The 21,574-nt window shown below is 40.2% G+C and overlaps 1 protein-coding gene across 4 annotated transcripts in view; it reads right to left on the minus strand.

The window, feature by feature from the left end:
* The window catches only part of RGS7BP (regulator of G protein signaling 7 binding protein), a 101,475-nt gene that overhangs the window by 11,405 nt on the left and 68,496 nt on the right, over positions 1-21,574 (minus strand). For all 4 annotated transcript variants that reach the window (XM_014848512.3, XM_070519596.1, XM_070519597.1 and 1 more), the window contains 2 exons: positions 6,604-6,751; positions 3,459-3,529 (listed from right to left, as the gene is read on the minus strand). In XM_014848512.3, coding sequence (XP_014703998.1) covers positions 3,459-3,529; positions 6,604-6,751 — 219 coding nt within the window. The remainder of the gene's footprint in view (positions 1-3,458; positions 3,530-6,603; positions 6,752-21,574) is intronic.

Here is a 21,574-nt window from a genome sequence, read left to right on the forward strand (position 1 = left end):
AGTATACGCAGTCAGAGAGAGGAATCTGGCTGATTTGTTCATTAAAATGGTACCATACATATCTGCTAACAAATGTTCTGGGAGGGACCCCAAGACCTGCTCTCCTTCCCTCAGGCTTTCTCACACCCTAGGGCCAAGACTCACACCTCCCTGTGTCCACTGGTCAGCTCCTAGTGACATCATGCTGTGGGTACATTAAACATGTAGTGAACAGAGATGTATGGTCACATGGTAATGGTTCCCATTTTTTCCCCCACATGAAGAAACCTGAATTTCCCTCAAAACTTCACCTCAATTTTTTAATTAGTTAAAATCCTACTGCATTACTCCCTCCTGAAGAAGTCCTCGCATCTCTTAGCTTTTTCCTTTTCATTCTCCAAAGGGATTCAGAGTTCAAGTCCTGGGTATCATTTATCTGGATAACCATTCCTTTTCTGCTCATGTTTTTATTCATAGTATCTCTCTTTAATTACTACTATTATACTTTAAAAATGTTTTAAAAATTTTAATTATTTTTTCTGCTTATAGAAGTAATACAAAGTTAGACAAAATATTTTTATCATACTTCATATGATTATAAAAATGTCCTAAGTAAGTAAAATAAAATTTCTGTCTTTCCATTAATGCCTGGTTCAAAACTGTTAGATGAAGTTTCACTAAAGGGAGAGGGAACGTTTGGATGGTTTGATTTAGAATAGAGGCTATGTGGCACACATGAAATTCAGACTGGGGACCCTAGGCAGCCATCCTTCTGTGCAGATGAATGAGCAAGAGGCCCACGTGGTGCTGATGGGGGTAGAGTGTCAAACATAAGAAGCTGAGGATAGCTCCAGACATGAGCCCCAAATTGAAAATCACAGGGACCAATGTTCTTAGCTGGGGGCTCAAGGCCAGTCTTTCCTGGACACTATACACAGTCTGCTTCAGAGTGGGTGGTAGCCGGGATTGTTCTATTTGATGATGATAGGGAGTTTTCCAGAACTAGGTTGGGTGGGACAGCTGGTGAATAACAACAACAACAACAACAACAATACTAAAGCAGTTGTTAGCGTTTGCTCTCTTAAGGTCAGTAGTAGACATATGACATGTGTTGCTTCGTTTAATCCTTACAACAACCCTCTAAGGTAGGTTATACTATTATGTTTTTTTTCAGGGACGAGAAAATGCAAATTTCCCGAAGTTAACTTGTTCTGGGACATAAAGCTGGTAAGTGGCAGAGCCAGCATTTGAACGCAAGGCTAGCCTTAATCCAAAGTCCCTGGTCCTAACCACCATGCTTATTTCTTGCAACAAACTTGCATGGTGTGGTCAAATGGCTCTTGTCACCAGAATGCGCTGCAATAAAACACTGCTTTCTTAAAACACTACAAGGTCTCCAAAACACTATACCCATGGCTCAAGCCAGTTAGTCACCAGGACCTTCAGGGGGTGCCTCAAATTACCTGATGTACCACATCCCCTGCCTCTTATTTTCTGACACCCTGCCTCCATCCCATGCAGCTCAGGCCACACTACAACTCAGCCCTTTCATCTGGTGTTCTCACTTCCACCTCTCCACCTTCTGCCACGCTGCTCCCTGAGCCAAGAGGCGCCAGCTCTGCTGCCAAATCCTCTCCCTCCTCACTCAGAGGCAAACAGCACCCTGTCCTCCCTCCCACCTAGCTTTGTTCTGAGGAAACAAGAGGGGTCTCTTTCTTACTGCTAAAAACACTTTCCCCACCATCTATGTGCCACTCTCTGAAGGTGACACTCCACTTAAGTCTGCTCTGGCCATGTATGCATAGTGAAAGTGCTTATGATTAGTCCTTTGTACATATCTTCAGACCCTGTGGCTGTTACGTTGGGGTACAGTTTTAAGGAACATCTATGGTTCATGCCAGGTGTTATTCTACTAGGTTCCAGGCATTGCTCTAGGTACTAAAGACACTATAGTTCACAGAAGCACGTAAAGCCCCTTCTTTCCTGGAACTTACATTCTAGAGAATATCCCCTTTCCCTTTCTGTGTTAGGGTGGGGACTCCTGAAGGAGAGTTCTGGAGACAGACTGCCTGGGATCACAGCCCAGCCTTTCTACTCAGAGTCTGTGTGACCTCGGCCAAGTTAGTTAACTTCTCCCTGCCTCAATTTCCTGTAAATGGGAAACATTACTAGCATTTCCCTCAAAAGTGTTATTGACATTAAATAATTTAATATAGTTAATATATCCAAAGTACTTAGAATAGTGGCTCTGATATTAGGATTGTGTAATAAGAAATATTTATTTGGTCTTTGACCTCTTTCCTGGCACAGAGCTCCTAAAACTCTTGGAATTTCCTAAGGGATGAGAGGAATAAGGGCGTCTTTTGTTATGTTAAAGAGGTGGTTTTTGGAAAACACCTGAGGATGGGGGCAGGTTGCAAGGAGAACCAACCCTGTTATTAGGCGGAACTTTCAGTCTAATCTCTGGGGGGAGGGGAGAAGGGCTAGAGGTTGAATCAATCGCCAATGGCCGATGATTTAATCAACCATGCCTATGTAATGAAGCCTCCATAAAAACCCAAAAGGACGGGTTGGTGAACATGTGGAGATTTAAGGCGAGTGGGCTCAGAGAAGATGCAAGCTCCCCACCTTTTCCCCATACCCTTCCCTAAGCAGTTCCATCTGGCTGTGCCTGAGATATCCTTTAATAATTAACTGGTGATCTAGTAAGTAAAATGTTTCTGAGTTCTGTGAGCCACTCTAGTAAATTAATCAAACTGAGGGAGGGGGTCATTGGAACCTGCACTCTATGGCCAGTTGGCCAGAAGCATAGGTGACAACCTCACTTGCTGTTGGTGTCTGAGGTGGAGAGGGTGGGCAGTCTTATAGGACTGAACCTTTAACTTGTGGGACCTGATGCTATCTCCAGGTAGTATCAGAATTCAGTTGAATTGTAGGACACCTAGTTGGCATCCGAGAATTGCTTGGTGGTGTGGAAAAACCCCTACACAGTGGAATGGGAGGCAGAATCATAGTGGCACACTATAAGTTCTCAATATATGTTAATTATTACTTCCTTTAGATAACTAAACTAGATGTTAGGGATCAATCTTCCTTTGGAAGTATTCTTAAGTCTCCTCTATTAGGCTGCAAACTTCTTAAAGCCAAGGGCCAAGTCTTCAGTCCTTTTGTGTTTTCCACCCCTGGTATAGCGTTTTCCACTATAGTGTGGGCAACGACTAAATGCTCTTGATTGACAGGGCCAGTGGAGGAGGTGTCTGTTTTGAGGTCTGAGTGTATCCCAGCTCTCCTCACAGCAAAACTGTGTTCACCTGAGGGACTCCATTCTTGTTATCATATCTTCTCAGGAAAAGATAACTGTATGCTCAATGCCTTCTAGTGTTTATGTAAAAAAACTTGCCTTAATTTCTCAAGAAACAAGTCCCAAGGTTATCATGTTAAAAACATCTTCTGCCTCAAAGAGAAATGACAAGACTCACCTTGATTTTTCAATGGTAAAGGCATAGTTTCCCTGAGTTTGCTTAAAAGGTTTTTCATTTCTCGCATGTCTCTGTAAAATGGATAAAAAGAAAAAATAACCAGCTGTAAATTTTTGAAATGCAATCTCAGTCTGTTCTATGAGACAACTGAAGGACAAGAGTCTGTGCCTAATTGTACTAGCTCTAGTTTTCAATGGGCAAGTATTGAATTTATTTTGCTTTTATAAGAAAAAAAAAAAATCTGAGATGGGTTGGCTCTGGAAGGAATGCGAACTACTCTGGCAAACATTTCCGCAGGGCATTCTGCTGCAGGAGCGCTCGTCTCTGTCTTCAGTGGAACCTGACTAGATCAGAGAAGAGTCTCCAGTAATGAGGACAGTTCTTCAGATTTCCAAGGGGAGCTGAAGGACACACAACTAGGATGGCAGGGGTACTCTGGGCAAAGCTGATACCAGGCAATAGTGTTCTCAAGGCTTTCTGGTCAGCCGGCTGTCATGGCTGTGTAGGTTCACTCCCTGTTGACAGCTTGGTTTTAAAAGTTTCTCATTACCCAAATTGGAACTTGCTGTAACACAGGTGTCAAGCATTCACAAGGGCCAATAGTTATTAAACTTACGTGGAATGATGGGAGAGTACGACAAATTCTGAAACTTTCACAGAAGAGCTCTTCACAGTGGATGAAAGAAAGAGAGTGAAGCACCTGCACCAGCTGGGCCTTCCTCTAGCCACTGGCATGTATGAAAGGCACTGCATACCTCTAACATCCTCCGTTGTCTCATATGACCATAAAACCACGGAGCTGCAGAGCAGGAAGCCAGCTCAGTGGGTTTCTATCTGGGGTAAGGGGTGAGTTGGACTTTTCAAGTCCTTGGGACACTTGTTCCCTACGTGTTCAGGTGGCTCTCCACTGAAATTAGCGCTCTTGAAATCCCAGGACAGGTAGATTTCATTTAAAAGAGCAAAAATTAGATACATCTTTTAGTTAACTCTAGAATAGGCAGGCAATTGCAGATACCAAGGCTTTAAGAAAGTTTTTTGGGGAAGATAATCCTAAAGTTGAGGAAAGTCATTTCCACTAACTTATTTTTCTTCTGCTGTTTGAGGAAAGAGAGCCACCTGTATTTTAGATATAAAACCCCTCAGTCCATTTCACAAAATGCAACTGTTCTGTTGAGTATGGTTGAGGACCACTGTCTTAGTGGAGGCTGGAGACCCCATGGGGTCTCCTCCTCAAGGACTGACTAACATGTGAAAAGGAACTCTAGTCTTGGGAATAGCTGACTGGAAAAGGAGTGGAAAGCAGCCTTGTGGATCTGTAGAAATATACCTGTAAAAACACTCAGAATGCTTTCCTACAGGTGTGAGGTTGTGGGAGGTCTGTGGGGTGCTGATAAGCCCCAGAAGGTATTTCTAGAGAGGGAAGGTGAGAGGAGGGGAGGGGGAGTGAGGAGGACAGGGCTCTATAACCAGAAGGGCAGGGGGTACATTCTGTTTTCACATACAGTTCTCAAGGGCAGATGGAATGGGTGGGAGGTGGAACGGGCTAGTGATGCAGTATGTGAGACTGAGGCAAGGTCTCCCTGGAAACCACCAATTCTCAGCCTTCGCCGGGGCACAGGAGAATCACCATATACCCAGCCCACCAGAGTCTGCTTTGGTTGGTTTATGGTGGGCTCCAGGCATCAATGTTTTTTAAAAAAACTCCCCTGGTGATTTTAATGTGCAGCCCAGTTTGAGACCCACTGATCTCTTAGGGCAGAGAGGCAGGGAGAACTGAGGAAGCTGCATTCTCAAACCGGGTCTGCTGTGCCTACTTCTCTCAGTCATTCCCACCACCTCTGACCGCAGTCTGGACTTGCAGCAGAACTGAAACACTGCCAACACTGTGGGCTATGCATTCCTATTGTTATTGCAGCCATAGCTTGCTTTCTTATGAGCTTACAAGGCTTGGATATAGCTGCCGAGCAAGGTTTCTGAAGAGGAAAATGGCTTTGCTGATGGATTATGCCCTGACCAAGGCAGATATTTCTTCCTGGGAATAGAGCAAAACATTTTCTTATTTTATAAATTAAGACAAATCACTCCATCATTTATCTATAGTTCTATCAAACTGTGCCAAACAGCTTTATTGTTTGAATTGTTGGATTTCCAAGCTTATACGAAATCCAAGTTTTATTAATAGCACATAATTACCACATGCTTCAATTTTATATAAACACAGAAATTTGGTAATTAGCTTTAGAATTATATTACAATCTGAAAGTAGAACCACAATGGCTATAAATCCCATTGTGTGCTACATTTCTAAAAATAAAAAAATAAAATGTTCATTATCTTGTGAATGCCTCAACCCCAAACACGCAGAGCACTCCGTGGAAGTGCCCAGTATTCACGTAGCCGCTTCGTGCGGCCCCTGGGGACATTAGTAGCAAAGGCCAAGATGTCAGTGTGAAGGCCAATAAACAGCGTTCTCATCCTTCTGCCTCACAGAATGGCATTTTTAACATCTAGATGAGGCATGGCACTGATTATATTATTATTGCTCCCTTTTCCCAAATGAAAAGGAATCTCATCTTCTCAAGAAAGAAACTCCTCCTCCAGCAGTGAGCTTCTGGTGAAGACAAATGCCTTAACTCACTTTGACCACTAAGGGGCCATCAGCTCCATTGTGGGAGAGAAAAAGGGAGCTCTGGGAATCGCTGTTTGAACTGGACAGAATGCTCAGCCCCTGACTGGCAGCTAAGCAGGCCATTCCATACTCCTGAAATCTGAGAATCTGCTGGAGGCATCTTTGCCCGATTTCACGTTCTTCTCCCTTAAACAAAGGGAAATTTTGGGACCCAGTCCAGTGGGGGAGCTGTGATAGTAGGTAGATCCAACTTTCTCCCTTCCAAGGAAGCGCACTGTTTTCATTTCCATGGAGACACACTGTGGTGGAGGGGTCAGCAGAGGCCTGGGAGCCGGCGTCTGCTGGACGTTTTGCTATGGTTCCACCACAGGGCTTGGACTCCTTACCTTCCCTCGTCTCGGGTTTCTGAGAGTTCTATTTCTGAGTCTGAAAGAGAAAAATCTCGACTCTGTGTAGCCCCTAGGAGTATTAACTGTAGGAGAGTTGGCTGTCTATTTAGGGTAACTTTCCACTTACCTTTCACTGTTCTCAATGTCTGTGGAAACCTGCCAGGAATGTTGCTGAATGTCTACGGGGGATGTTGAGGAGTCCTCTAGAGCAGGTGTTTCAGCGCTTGCCTCAATTTTGCAATCCAAACTCTTGGTTCCCCCTCCAGGCTCCTTTCCTAATGGGGGAGACGGGGGGTGTTGGTAAAGAGAAGGGGTTAAGAAATCATTGCAAAAGTTGGCTGTGCTTTGAGTCGAATGCTCCATTAACCTTAATAACTTTGTGAATACTAAAATAATTTATATATACATGTATACGTGTGTGTGTATGCAGCATTTTCTACAACATTCTGGGAAAGACAGCTTGAGGTCAATGCAACCTGAAGTTCAAGAAAAAAGTAAGGGCCCTGTCTTTGGGTATTGGTGCTTTGTAACCCATTCTAATTTGTAAGTTAGATCAGGTTAGCTTGGGAGCGGGATTCAGCCTGTGAAACCATGCTGCTTTTTGGTCCTCAGATGCAGAGGCAGGTAAGAGGACCAGGAGCAGGTGACGTCCAGATGAAAGAATGGGAGCTCCTGCCTTTCTCTCTGATTCTGACACTGGCTCTCTTGGCCTTTGGGAAGCAAGAGAGATCCCGGACCTGCCTTCCATTTCCTTGGCTCTCCATTCTCCCTGAGTGCATCCTTCTGTGAGGAAAGAGCCTGGCATCAAGATCCAGCCTTACTCTGCTGAGACCATAAAATGCCATCAACTAAAGTGCCGTATACTGGGTAGTCATCCACAACAATACACTGCCAATCCACTAAGACTTGTATTTACCATGACTGATCTCAAGTGAATGAATCAATACTTTCTGGAAACGAATTTCCAAATTCGTTCAGCTATAAATTCATATAAATTAAACGGGAGTTACAGTCTGTGCCCCAGGTATCCTGTGTTAATGTCTTTTATTCTGCCTTGAAAATCTGCACATCTGCTGGGGGGTATCCTGGTATCATGGGAATGGCCTATGAGACCTGAGAACTGGGTTTTAAACCTCGTTTTGTCATTCACTCATTCACTCATTCATTCATTCACTTGCAAATATTTCTTGAGTATCAGCTAAGTATCAGCTACTGGGCTTGAAGCTAGAGATATAGAAATGAAAAAAAGACATAGTCTTTGTCTAATGAAGCTTAAAGTGCAGGAGATAGACAATTTTAAAAAATGATACAAATAATTACAAAGCTGTTGTATAATATTATATAGTCTGGTAAAAAGGGTAGCTATATTGTTTCTTTTACTCTTCCATCTAATTTTGTTTATATTATGTACCTACAGCTTTAGACTAGTTGTTAGGAAATTGTTACAACCCATATCATCAAATATTCATGAGACAGCAGCTACAACAGGTTACCTCTTAGCTCAGTTTCCCTAGTCCTGATGTGATCGTCTTTGCATTTTTTTATTTTTAAAAAAACAAATAAAAAATAAACACACTTGTGAAGAAGATGGATGTTTATGGTAAAATCTAATGTGAAGCTTTTCCCTTGGATTCCTGATCTGAAGGGGACCAACAAAAATCTCCCTGTAATTTCTAACCCATATGGTAGCAACACAAGGAGAAAGAGACAAGCAATTAAATGGTAATTAACTGTACATCATTCACCAGCCTGTAGTAGAAATGGACCTCTGAATGTTCAGCTGAAGCACAAACACAAGTTTGCTGATGAGAACTTTTGATCCTTTAGTGTGTACTTTATGTACATTGATCCTAGGTGATGGAATTGCTTTTCTAATTTTATGTTATGTTGTTGAGTGGAAATTAAGCACCTAATTTAGCATATTACCATTTCATAGTTGGAGGGCATTGACCTCTTAAAAGCACTTGCATTGTGCCTCCTGGTAGAGTGCAACAAACGCAGTCAGTCCATTTGCCACCCACCTCTGAGTAGGGTCAGCCCTCGGATGCGAGTCTGAGCAAGCAGCTAAGGTCTGAGACAGAAGCAAAAGTAGGGTTCCCCAAAATCAGCCTCCTGCTTTTCAAAACTCTGAAGGATAGGGCCATCTGAATGCACACATGGCTCCTATTACACTCCTGTGGGACTGAAATGCCTTGAAGAATGGAGTATAGTTTGGACAGCAGACGGGGGAGGAAGATTCACACAGGGATGGAATTCTCTGCTTTATGGGTTTTGCTCGGCTGGGGGGCACAGTAGCCCCTGACCTGTGGTCAGCGGTATACAGCGCAAAGCTTTCATTCCAATGAGAACAGTGCATGTTCCTTCTTGGAGTCCTCTGTCCACCTCATATGGACACGGTTTACATGCAAAAAAGATAGAATCCAATCCACAGTCACTTCATTTATACTTCCTGCCTGTAATAGTTCTACTGCTTATATAAGACAAATACCATTCTATAACTTTTTCAAAGTAATATAACTAGTCATATATTCCCGAAACATGGCTATGAGCTGTAATGGCAGGTAATATGCTCCTTTCCCTCTTTTTCAGTGACTTCTAGATCTAACTCTGCTAACGTGGATGAACAAGAATGAAAACCTTGGATGTTGGAGTTGGAGTTTAGTGGCTTCTATCAGTTCACAAAAATCTCTGCAGAATTTCATCATATTGTATCTTTTCTGGCTGAAATGTCTTAAAAAACAGAGGAGATCAATATGAATTTAACGGGTTTTCAATTCCAGAATATATAAGGGGGTCAAGTGTACTCTGCAAATAGATAATTGCTCTCATTTATTGATAGCACGGACTATATGCTGGGCCTCCCTTCCCGCTACAGTGCCTGTTATTGCCTTCATAGAGCTTACCACTATTAGAAATTATCTCACCTATGTATTTGCTAACTAGTTTACTATTTGCCCTGCCAAACCCCACCCTCATCTCACATCTCCAAACTAGACATTTAAAGTCTGTGAGGCCAGGAACTTTGTTTTCTTCAATTCTATAAGCCTAGTAGCAAAGACCAAGCCTTACATATAGTAGGATTTCAATAGATATTTAGCATTTAAAAAAATTAATTATATACATATACGTTGTTATACAACTCGCTTTGCCAAGTTCATATGGTTAGAGAGACTTTCATCTTAGCGCATTTTGATTTATTTCATGCTTTGTAATAAATGGGTAGTATTCCATAGTAAGAAATTTAGATGGTAACTGTTCTCTTTTCTTACAGTATGCCAGTATTTGCACAGGACAGATCCTTTGAAGTAGAAAACTGGGACACAGTGCATCTACTCACATTTTATTTCAATATATTGCTAAATTGGTCTCTGAACAGGCTATGCTAATTTACACTTCACTTCCACCAACAATGAATGAGAGGACCCATTTCCCCACCCCTTTGCCAGAACTTCCCGTCATCAATATTTGATTTTTGCTAATCTGAAGGGGGAACATAGAATCTCTCATTACAGTTTAATTTTCATTTCCTTTATTACTACTGAGATTAGATTTATTTTCATATGTTAATTGGCCACTTGTATTTCTTCTTCTCTATATTTTCTATTCATATCATTTGCTCATTTAAACAATAGGGTCGTCTTTCTTGTAGATTTGTAAGGATTCTCTTGGTAAAATGGATGTTGATCATTTGTTATGTATACGGCTTATATCTCTTAATGTATCATGTCTTTTAATTTTGTTTACAATGTATGTTTCCATAAATTAATATTTTTTTAATCAAAGCTGTTCATCTTTTCTTGTATGTCTTTTGGATTTATGTCTCATCTATTCTTATAACACTTACACAGTTTTAAAATGTTCAGCTCTTTAATTCGTCTGTAGTTTATTTTTACATATGGTGTGATGTAAAGATCTAAATTTTTAGTTCAAATGAAGAGCCAATTGCCCCAACACCATTTATTGACTTTTTCTATTGACTTTACTGTTCTTTCTATTTTGAAGTTCCAGTATAAATGTGGGTCTATTTCTGGAAAGACTATTCTACTTAATATTTATTTATTTGTCTATCCTTGTGCCAGTTCTATGATATTTTAATTATTAAGCTTTCAGTATTTGGTAAGGAAAGTTCTCCTACATGGTTCTTTTTCAAAATTTTTTTAATCTACTGCAATTGAAACTATAAATTACTACCTTCTGGGATTTGGATCTTTAATGAGGGATGAATCAATGATTACTTTCTCATTATTGTCCAGGTTTCATGGTTTATTTGAAATTTTTGCTCTTCTTGAGTTAATTTTGATAATTCATTTGTCTTATAAAACCATTTGCCAAACACATTTTTACTAGTATAAAGTAAAATATGATTTTCTCTTGTAACTGTTTCACATCCCTAATGCTGTGTACGCGTGACTTTTGCATACCACTGTTTCTTGGGTTCCATATCTTCCTCTTTCTTGGATTCTGTTTTCATTTTGTTGGAGCACATCCTTGACTGATTATTTCACAGATCTGTGGAATGCAAAATTTCTTAGCCTTTATATGATTGAAAATACTTTTTCTTTTCTCTCCCTTTCTCTCTTTGTGCTCACACTTAAATTCTAGTTGGCTGGATATAGAAATCTCTGTGCAAACTAAGTTTCTCTCAGAACTTGGGTGATATTCTTCCCTCATCTTCTCTCTAAATCCAGGGATGCTTTGTATGTAGCCTGTTTATGGCTGTCTGAAAAACTTTAAGGATGTTATCTTTAAACATTTTAGCTATGAAATGACTCCTAAATTTGCGAGAGTATATATAATTGACACTCAAATCTCTCTCTCATTTATATATATATGTTTTGCATATATTACATATATAAGTTTTTGATGAACCGTTTAAGAACAAGTTGCAGACATTAATGACACTTTATTCTAAATACTTCAGCATACATCTCTAAAGAACAAGGATGTTTTCCCACATAACCTCAAAACAATTTTCACACCAAGAAAAAATTAACTTTGATTAAATATAATTCAATGCAATTTGATACAATACTATAATTTAATATATTGTCTACATTCAAATTTCTCCAATTGTTCCAATGATGTCCCTTGTAGCTTTTTTAAAACCAAAGTTTCCAATTAAGGGTGAAGCACTGCATTTGCTTGTCATGTTTCTTTATTCTCCTTTAATCTAGAATAGCACCCTTGTCTTTTTTCATCCTTCATGTCATTGATATTTTTGAATGAAGAGGCCAGGCCAGTTGTTTCATAGAATGTCTTTCAATTTGGAGTTGTCTTACTTCCACATGTCTAGAATCAGAGTAAATATTTTTGGCAAGAATATTATGGAAGTGATATTGTGTGCTTCCTAGTGTATTATGTCAGAAAGCACACGAGTCAGTTTGTCCCATAACTAATAACATTAGTTAAATCTTATTGATTGCTTGGTTAAGGTGGTTTTGGACAGCTTTTACCAATGTAGATGCAGGCTTTTCCCTTTGTAATTAGTAAGTAATTTATGGAGTGATTCATTGAGATGTTATGGCCTTTCAATTTAAAGATTTTTCTTTAGGTTTGGTAAAGGTTTTTCCATTTTTCTTCATTATCGGCTTCTCTTTATTCTCTCTCTTCTATGAAACAGGAGAGAATTCCTATTTCATGTTGGAGTCTCTAGATCTATTATCCATGTTTCTTAACTATCCCCCAGACTTCTTCTTTTTTTTTTTAAGGAAGATTAGCCCTGAGCTAACATCTGCCGCCAATCCTCCTCTTTTTGCTGAGAAAGACTGGCCCTGAGCTAACATCCGTGTCCATCTTCCTCTACTTTATACATGGACACCTACTCCAGCATGGCTTTTGCCAAGCGGTCCCATGTCCGCACCCGGGATCCGAATCAGCGAACCCCAGGCCACTGAAGCAGAACGTGCGAATTTAACCACTGTGCCACCGGGCTGGCCCCCAGGCTTCATATTTTTGGGGCTAAATTCTAGAAGAATACCTTGACTTGATCTTTCAGTTCACTGTTTTAGGCTCTCAGTATTTCCATTGTAATTGTTAAGAACTGTGAAGGATCTGAGATTTTACTCTACTCGTGAGTTAGCTTGCCACAGTTTCATGGATACTGGAAGAAAACATGAGACTACTGGGTCAGAGACAAAGGCAGTCTATTTCTCATAGAATAGCAGTAGCCAGAGTATCACATTTGTGTTGGTTTCTTGGGTCCTGATTCCCACAGGAAGGCATAAAAAGGGCCAGATCACATCTGCATACATAGAGCGCTGTGTGACAGGAGAGAAACCCTGGGCTTGGGGATCCTGAGTCTCTTAGAAGCATGTCTGCTCTTTGCTCCAGAGGGAAACATTTTCTGAATGTTTATGCTGATACTTTATACTGAATCGTATATACTGAACAGTAAGCATGCCTTGCTTTAGAGGAAGACACTGTCTCTATTTTCCAAGGCATTTGCTGAATAAACATCCTGAAAAGATAGTATAAAACAAAGGGCAGTCAGTGCCTCATTTTGCAAGATGTGCAGAAATGCAAGGACCAATGGAGAATTGTCTCCCAACACAAAGTAACCCATATGTTGAGTTTTTCATTGATAACATTTTTATTTCCAAAAACCCTGATTACTTCCTTTTCATTTCAGACAATTATTGTTTTATGGGTATGACAGATTCATAAATCTCTCTGAGAATATTGATTACAACTACTTTAAATTCTTCATCTGTTTCCAGTTCTTCAAGTATGAATTGTTTGTTTGTTGTGTTTATCTCCCTTTCAGGGTGTTGGTTTTTCTTAAAAATCTGATCACTTCTGGATGTCTATTCAGATTTGTATTTGAGAATTTTTGTTTGCCTATCATTCTTGTTACAGTGTCCTTCTGGTGTTTGTAGAGAAGCAGGATGTGTGGCTGGACAATGTGTGTCTAAAGCTTGTCTTCCAAGAGCTTCCCATCTCCAGTGATGAGTTACCTGGGCACTCTCCTTGTTTTTTGGGGCCTCATGCCTGCTCTGCATTTCTTATTTAGAATTCCTACTCCAATGAGATATGCTGAGCAATTTAGTCTGAGAGAAAAAACTGGAATCGTGCTCGCTTTCTTTTTCTTTTGTAGCTGTCCTTATGGAGGCTCAGAATTACTTATACTCTGCTCTGCTTTGCTGCCCAGTCCTGACACACACCGGGCATCCTCCTGGGGCAAGCAATGATGGTCTCTGTTGCTCAGTGTTGGGCAGTCCAGCTTTTCTGAATGCAATTTCAACATTAATTTCCTTGACAACAGTTCCAGAAATCTTTTCTGTTATTTGTATTTGTTGACTCCAAGTTTGAAGTAGCTCTGAAATTGATTTCATTTTTGTAGCAATTTTCTCCTGCATGAATTTCTTTTGTTTTTTCTCAAGTTTCTTCTCAGCTATGGTTTCCTCTATTCATTTATATCCACCAATCCAATCCAAATTGCTTTCTAGCTTTGAGAAATTCCTCAAAATTTCTAGTTTATTGAAGTCATCTTTCCTTGTTTCTCAGGGGCATGGAAGACTGTGTTTGCCAACTCCTATTTTCTTTTCCTTTTATAATTAGGAGGGGCATGTGACAGAGTGATGGCCAATGGCTTCTGAGCAAGAGTGGTGTATGCCTCTTCCAGACTGGCTCCTGAACATCCTCCCACAGGATCCTCATGCTTTCTTTTCTCGCTGACCACTGGATGGGATGTAGGGAATGGAAAGAACAACACTGCCTACCCCATCTCAGCTCTGGCATTGGACTATGACTTGGGTGAATAATGAATTCCTATTGTTCTAATCCATTGAGATTTGGTGTTGTGTCATGCAATAGCTACCCTAGCCTGATAAATATAAAAATTAATATGGATTTATTCTTTTCATTATATCTTTTTCTCTCATTTCAATGGATTTTCAGTAGGAGGGAAAATATATGCATGAGTTCAGTTCAACATCTCTGGACAAGCTTTTCCTCCAATTACGCTCCTCCTTTTTTGACAACAGATGCAGAATGAAAGCAATTCATTCACTTGTTCAATAATTATTAGTTGAAACTTTACTCTGCTCCCAGGCACTGTGCTAATGCTGGGGTACAATGGTAAACACTCAAGGATCAACTCTAGAGGAGACAACAGATCAGAAACCAAGCAGCTACACCTCAATGGAACATGTGCCATAATCAATGCCATCGAAATGCTTGGGGGACACATTGCGTGGGCATCAGCCCAGCCTTGGAGGGCAAGGAAAAGCTTCCTGCAGGAAGTCCTGTCTAAGCTATGACTCAAAGAAAGGGCAGGGGTGGGCCAGGTGAAAGGGATGGGCACGGGGTGTGATAGGGTGAGTAATATATTCCAGGCAGAGGAAGCAACTGGAAAGAACTTGCAAGTTCAGATCCCTCAAAGTAGTTAAAGATGCCTTGAGTGTGGCAGGGCAGGACACAGAGGGCAGTGAGGTGGGGGTTGCTGGTGAGAGATAAGGCTGGAGAGGTTAGCAGGGTCAGTTCATAGATATTTTTCTCAGCCACATTAAGGAGTCAGCAGAGGACAAATCTGGACAGTGGCCAGTTTGAGTTCATCCTCAGCTTCCCTCCTTTGACCAGTTGTCCTTAGAATGGAGCACCTGTTCTCTACCATCAGGTGGGCTCTCAGGAAAGGGGTCAACCTGCTTCCAAATGGTAACTTCAAGACAATGTTTCACTTCACCCAAGAGAGTGAATATGCATTTAAAACCATTTCTTATTATGAAATGAAAAACCCTGTCCCCTCAAAAATCAATTTCAGGCCTCAGTGAACAAATATTTGCTTGGGGAGAGGATGGAGGTAGGGGAGAAGGAGAGTCTTTAGAGCACCTTGAAATCACACTATGATGGCTTTTTCGCTGTGCAGAACTAGGACATCCAAACGTTGGCCACTTTCCTCAGTGCCTTGCAAAGCTTTTGCCTTCAGCTCCTTGGGGATTTCTATGTATTTTTAGCCTGTTTATGGATAATATAATAATGGAATGTTTTAGGAAAAGTTAAGGGAAAACACCCATGAAGCACATACCAGATTAGAAGGCTGGCTATTCTTATATTCGTGAGAAAAGGTCAGTTGTTTAGGAGGAACAAAAACATCTGATTCTAGGGCAGCCTCCAGAGTCCCACAGAGCACCTCAGCCTCAGAAGCCCTAGGCACTGGCCCTGGGAGACTGGGCTGGGATCATTTATTTAGGATGGGGGTCTTTTATCACACTCCACTCTAGAGACCTCTTTTCATCTCCTGATCTCTTATTTCTCCCATTCTCATTCCCCTCTATTCATATTTTCTCCGTCCATTCTTTCTTGCTTTCCTCCCTGTCTTCAGCCTACCAGTGACAGCAGGAAGTGTTGTCATAGACAGTGTCCCTTTGGAGGCCCAGAGTTTGGCCTCTACCATCCGGCAAAGTCAATTTTCTCCATTTGCGTAAATTTCCCCAGGAATGGAAACAAAACCAACCAATCTTCTCTGAGCTAACAATATATCATTGCACTATCATTTCCTTGAGGGCAGGGCAAATTTCCTATGTCCTTTGGACTTCTGACACATTATCTGCTCTGATGCTATGCACGGGGAAGGATTTCAGGACAGTTTTCATACTGACTGCGAACAACAAATGAACATGGCTTACGTGAGATGGATGGGAGCTTATCCAAATAGTTGTTCTCACTCTTGTGCATTTTCATAGCTGGTAGGTGCTTTTTAACTCCATGCACTGTGAAAAGGGCTGTGGAAACTTGGCTGCTTATTAAGTAACCCACTTTTACTCTTTCACATTTTTATAAAGCATGTAATTTAAATAGAAATAAGTTATATTAATTCAGTTGTTTACCTATATTAAAAAATAGTTTCCAATGCTTTTCTACACTGTGGTAAGATGTTATTCACAGTGCTATAAAATGCATAGTGGAAAATAATAATTATTCCATACACAGAGCTCCATTCTTGCCCAGACACTGGGAAATAAACATTTTCCAGTTCAGAAAAGATGTGGAAGTATCCCCCTCCCCCACTGCCCTACATCCTTCTCTGTGCTTCTTATAGCATTGTAGTCCCATCGCTGCTCCCCGAAAGCAGCCATCCTGGTGGTTCCACATAGCTATGCAAGAAAGCAGAAGCATGGGGCCCCCTTGCAGCATCGGAGAAGAACAGATGATGGGAGATGCCTTTGGAGGAGGTCCCTATGAGGCTGCTCCATTTCCAGGCTCTAAAGTAGGGCAGAATAATGTATAAGATGTATTTGCTGTATAATTAATTAATTCCAACCTTCTCATAATGGGTATCTATGGCTAAATCATGCTCCCTTTGGATCACACAAATGCTGCGTTTTATTTTATTTTACTTTACTAAACATAATCATTTCTTAGAATTAAACTTCTTTACCCAAAGTAAAATATTTTATAAATCATTAAATGATCTATGGAATTAACTTTCCCTCTCATCTTAAAAGTAACTCTCTGAACTTAGCGTTATTTTGGTAAGAAATTAAATATACAATGGATTTTAGCCATTAAACATGGTATTTTGAAATATGCTCACTAATCATTAAATAAATCAACTCTGTGGCTAAAATTCAGCCAATTGTGCTATTATTCTTCATTCCTCCATTTGATATGTTCTCTTGCCCAATGAAGCTTAGTGGAACAATCACAAACTTTGCAGTGGGAGCAATGTACTATGTGACCTTGGGCAAGTTACCTCTTTCAGCCTCAGGTTCTTCATCTGTAAAATGGGGGAAATAATACTTGAGGATAAAATGAAGTAACACGTATAAAGCAGCTCGCAAATGGAAGGTACACAACCCGTGGAAGCTATTATCATTGCTATTATCTACTCCTCAGCTGACATCTACTTTGACAAAAGGTGATGAATATGGTGTCCTACTAACAGTTTGGTATATGAAGACATGAGGATAGAATAATAGATGGTTGTAGATTACCCTTAGACTCCAGAAGTTGGTTATGTTTATATTCTTCAAACAGTTTAAGTTTGTTCTTGAGTCCTTTGCATTGGATACCAGCGTTTATGAGATTGTTTCCTCTTGTCATTCAAATCTCAGATTAAATGCTATCTCCTCAGAGAATTTTGACCATCCTTTCTAAAGTGGCCACCCAATCACTTTCTTTTACATCACCCATTCTATTTTAATCATTGACATTGCATTTAGTATTGGGGGTTTTTAGAACATTTGATTTTTTAAAAATACTACTTCTCGGGGTCGTCCAGTGGCACAGTGGTTAAGTGCGCACGTTCCGCTTCAGCGGCCCGGGGTTTGCCGGTTCAGATCCTGGGTGCGGACATGGCACCACTTGTCAAGCCATGCTGTGGTAGGTGTCCTCGTATAAAGTAGAAGAAGATGGGCATGGATGTTAGCTCAGGGCCAGCCTTCCTCAGCAAAAAGAGGATGGGCAGCTGATGTTAGCTCAGGGCTAATCTTCCTCAAAAAACAAACAAAAATAATAACTACTTTTCTGTGCCAGACTATATACTCTACAAGAACAGGGATCTCTTCAGCCTTGGCCATTGCAGACTCCCAGCCCCTAGACCAGTGCCTTACATATGATAGGTGCTCAATAAATATTTCTTCAAAGAATGAATGCAGGTTTCCACTCAGAATTTGAATCATAGTCTATTTTAAGATTTATTCTGCTTCATTTCTTCTAATCTGCTGTTCTATTTTAGTATCAACTGCCTCATTACATTGGAAAATAAGGTCTTTACTTTTGGCTATATTCTATTTCTGTCTTTATGTTGCTCGTTTCTTTTATTGGTGTGGGTCACTTCCTTTACATTTCTTAATATGACGCTGAACACACTGGAGTCTTTATTGCTCATATTCTATTCTTTGTCTTGAGTTCATCCTGTATTTTGCTGGATGGTGGTTCATTAATTTCTCATTAGAGCATCTTGAGCTCTCGGCTCCCACTAGATTTTGAATTAAGATCTTTCAACTAACATTTCTCTATTCTTTCCCTTTTGTGATTATATTTCCTCTGTATATTTTTGTCTCTGTATATATCATGATGGCACACTTCAGAGGAAGAACCTGTCTTATCTTAGGCGGAGGAAGGGAGGATGGCATACCCTCATATGACCTGGGGACAATTTTGCTGTAAGCTATGGCAGAGAGGTAGAGCAGAATCAGAGAGGGTCACTGACAGAACAAGATGAGTCAAGAAGAAAGATGGGAACAGCAAGCTCACACATGAAGGGGTGCTGCACTGCAGTGTTCTATCATCTCTGCTCCTTTCAGAATGGGAATGCTGCCCAAACTGGTTGAATGGGGAGAGAATGTGAGATAGAGGAAACCCACGGTCGAAATAGCAGAATCATCCAATTTCCTTAGAGACCTGGCTCCACTTTCTGCCAAAGGAGTGAAGGAAACGGGCAATCTCATTTCCTCTGGTGGCAAGAAACAGGCATTAATGGTAAATGTGATACATGGACTCAGTTATGGGAAAAGATTTTCCTACCTAAGTACCTATGAAGAAGTGAGAACAACTATTTTTCATTATAAACATAGAAATTAGACTTTGTCAAGTAATGGTCCAATTTACAACTTCAAGTGTTAAAATATGAAACTACAAAATGACTAAAAGTATTCCCACCTGTCGTCTTCTTGAAACAAACACAGTTTTTCAGAACCACACTCTGCATGGTACAACCCAATAGACTTTATGAAATATGGATTTACCTCACATTACCGTAATTTACTCTAACTTTGTTGGCCATAAAAAAAGAAAATCATTTTAGTCCTTTTTTTTATTTCTTTGGCAATAGCATTATCTTGTAAAGTATAAAAGATTTCCAAGTAGATTGTACCAATCGGATTTATGAGACAGTAAAAATTCAGAAGCATGGTGATTGAAAAAGCATGAAGATCCACCAAAGATATTGTTAAGGACTACGATATTTATAATTTGCTTAATTGGGACAGAAGGACAATCTTCATTACTAAATTCCAGCTCACTGCAGGAGCTTCAAAATGATTTGAGGCTTATTTTTCCCAGAAAGAGACCATTCTCTTCACTCCTGCAGTGACCATGTGTGTCCTTTTTCTCTAGACTAAACTCATAACTACTCAATACAATAGTAAAACTAAATGTGATATACAATACTTGCTGGACTTCTTGTGGCAGCCAGGGAGGTGATTAGAAATAAGAATAAATTCAAAGTACAGATAACTGTGAAACAATTTGGTTTTGGTATCTAATCTCAATGAAAAATTGACCAGAGACTCTCATATAAGCCAAACTTAATGACTCAATTACAAGTCCTTTGTTTTTCTTGATGGAAAAGAAATAGTAAAGAAGAGGGGAATGGCCAACTTGTAACACAGGGAGGGAGAAGAAACACTTAAAAGTTATCAAAATATGTGTTTTTATCATAGCATTAAAAGAAACATACCAGAAAGAGATTCTAAGCAGAAAGAGATTTCAAGTGTTACAGACTAGAATGGGAGTCACTCTTCCCCAGAGACTCTGAGGACTGTTTGATTTCTTGAAGGAAGGGGGACTTAGGAAGGGCTTTAGACAGGCCCCTTTCCTAGCCCAAGGCCACACCAGAGACACCACTGTTTGGATAAAGAGTATATTACCTGGCATCTTAAATCTTGGTAGACAGACTTTTTCTAGTGGATAAATGCTCTTTTTGCTAAGACATGATTTCTATAGCTGTATCTATCTATCCATCTATCTATCTATCTTTCTATCTTGGAGAAAGGGGACTGATTTCTTCATCCATACTTCTCCCTGCCACTTCTATCACCTTGCTTGAAATTTGGAATCACCTGCACTTCAGTTTCCACTCCATTGCTCATTCAGAGTCTATGCATATTTTTCCCTAATCACACATCCTGACTCAGTCCCTGAGGAAGTCATATTAGCAGAACCTTCCTCCCCACCCTTCCCCCCTGTCTTGTCTTCATAAAGACGAGGCATTTGTTTGCCTTCCACTGCAATACTGCAGGAAGGTTTCTCAGGCTTGCTGACTCCTCTCAGTCTACTTTTATGAGTAGGGATCCCATGTTTCCAGGACAAGATACATGTTACATCTCTTAATTTGCCCAACTCTTCTCTTAAAGTTTAATACTCTTGTTCTGGGTCTGTGGACATATTTTTTCCTTGACTGATTTCTGGCAGTCCACGGTCACTGGAGCCGAGTACATCTACTCTTTTCAGCCAGGGCCTCCCAGATCGTCAGCAGCAGGTTTCACATACTTATCATGTATTAGCTGGAGGCTTCTGGACACAGACAGGTTACTCTCTAGTTTCCAATGATACCAAAGACAGAAAGAACAAAATCTAGTGACATCAGCTGACATCTTCTATGCTATCCTGATGATGGGAATATAAACTAGCAAATGGTACAAACAAGCCAGGAGTCCAAAACAATAATTAAACGTTAATCCCTTAGACGTAATGATTAATGGAGAGAACAAAGAAATAAAAAATAAATATAATACAAATATAGGACTAGGAAAACTAAAAATGATTTTTCAAATGGAACTATACCTCTCCCAAGAGCTGGTATTTTATTTGGCATTCCAGAAATTTCCAGGAAATTTGTCAACTATATATTTTAATGCATATGTTTTCTAGTGCTTTATTTTTTCTGGTTTAATGACATTTTCCTTGATACCTACTGCTAGTCACTTATTTCCATCTTCAATGTAGTTTTTTAACCCTAAATATTACTATTTTCTTTACTCCTCATTTGAGAATTTCTCATTAATAAGGAAGTCTACTCCTCATTGCCTTAACTGTACTGGTACCCAGACAAAGGTACAATCCATAAGACAATTAGCTCTTGGACTTGCATTCTGGAAAAAGAAGAGGCTTGCCAGGAGTGGATGGTATACACACATTTCAAAAAAAAGGAGAGATATATGGTTTGCTGACTACAGATGGTGATCAGAAGGTTACAAACATATTCAGTTGAAGAAGTGCCCAAATAAACTGTTCTTTTAACTTTTTCCAGCAGCAAAAGAAGTAAACTTAAAGGAGTTTCTAACTCAGAAGTTCTGGGGTAGGGCCCGAGAATTTGCATTTCTAACAAATGATGCTGATGTTGATGCTGCTCGTTCAGACTACACTTTGAGAACCAC

Source organism: Equus asinus, chromosome 10 (genome assembly GCF_041296235.1).
Source record: "Equus asinus isolate D_3611 breed Donkey chromosome 10, EquAss-T2T_v2, whole genome shotgun sequence".
Classification (NCBI taxonomy): Eukaryota; Metazoa; Chordata; class Mammalia; order Perissodactyla; family Equidae; genus Equus; species Equus asinus.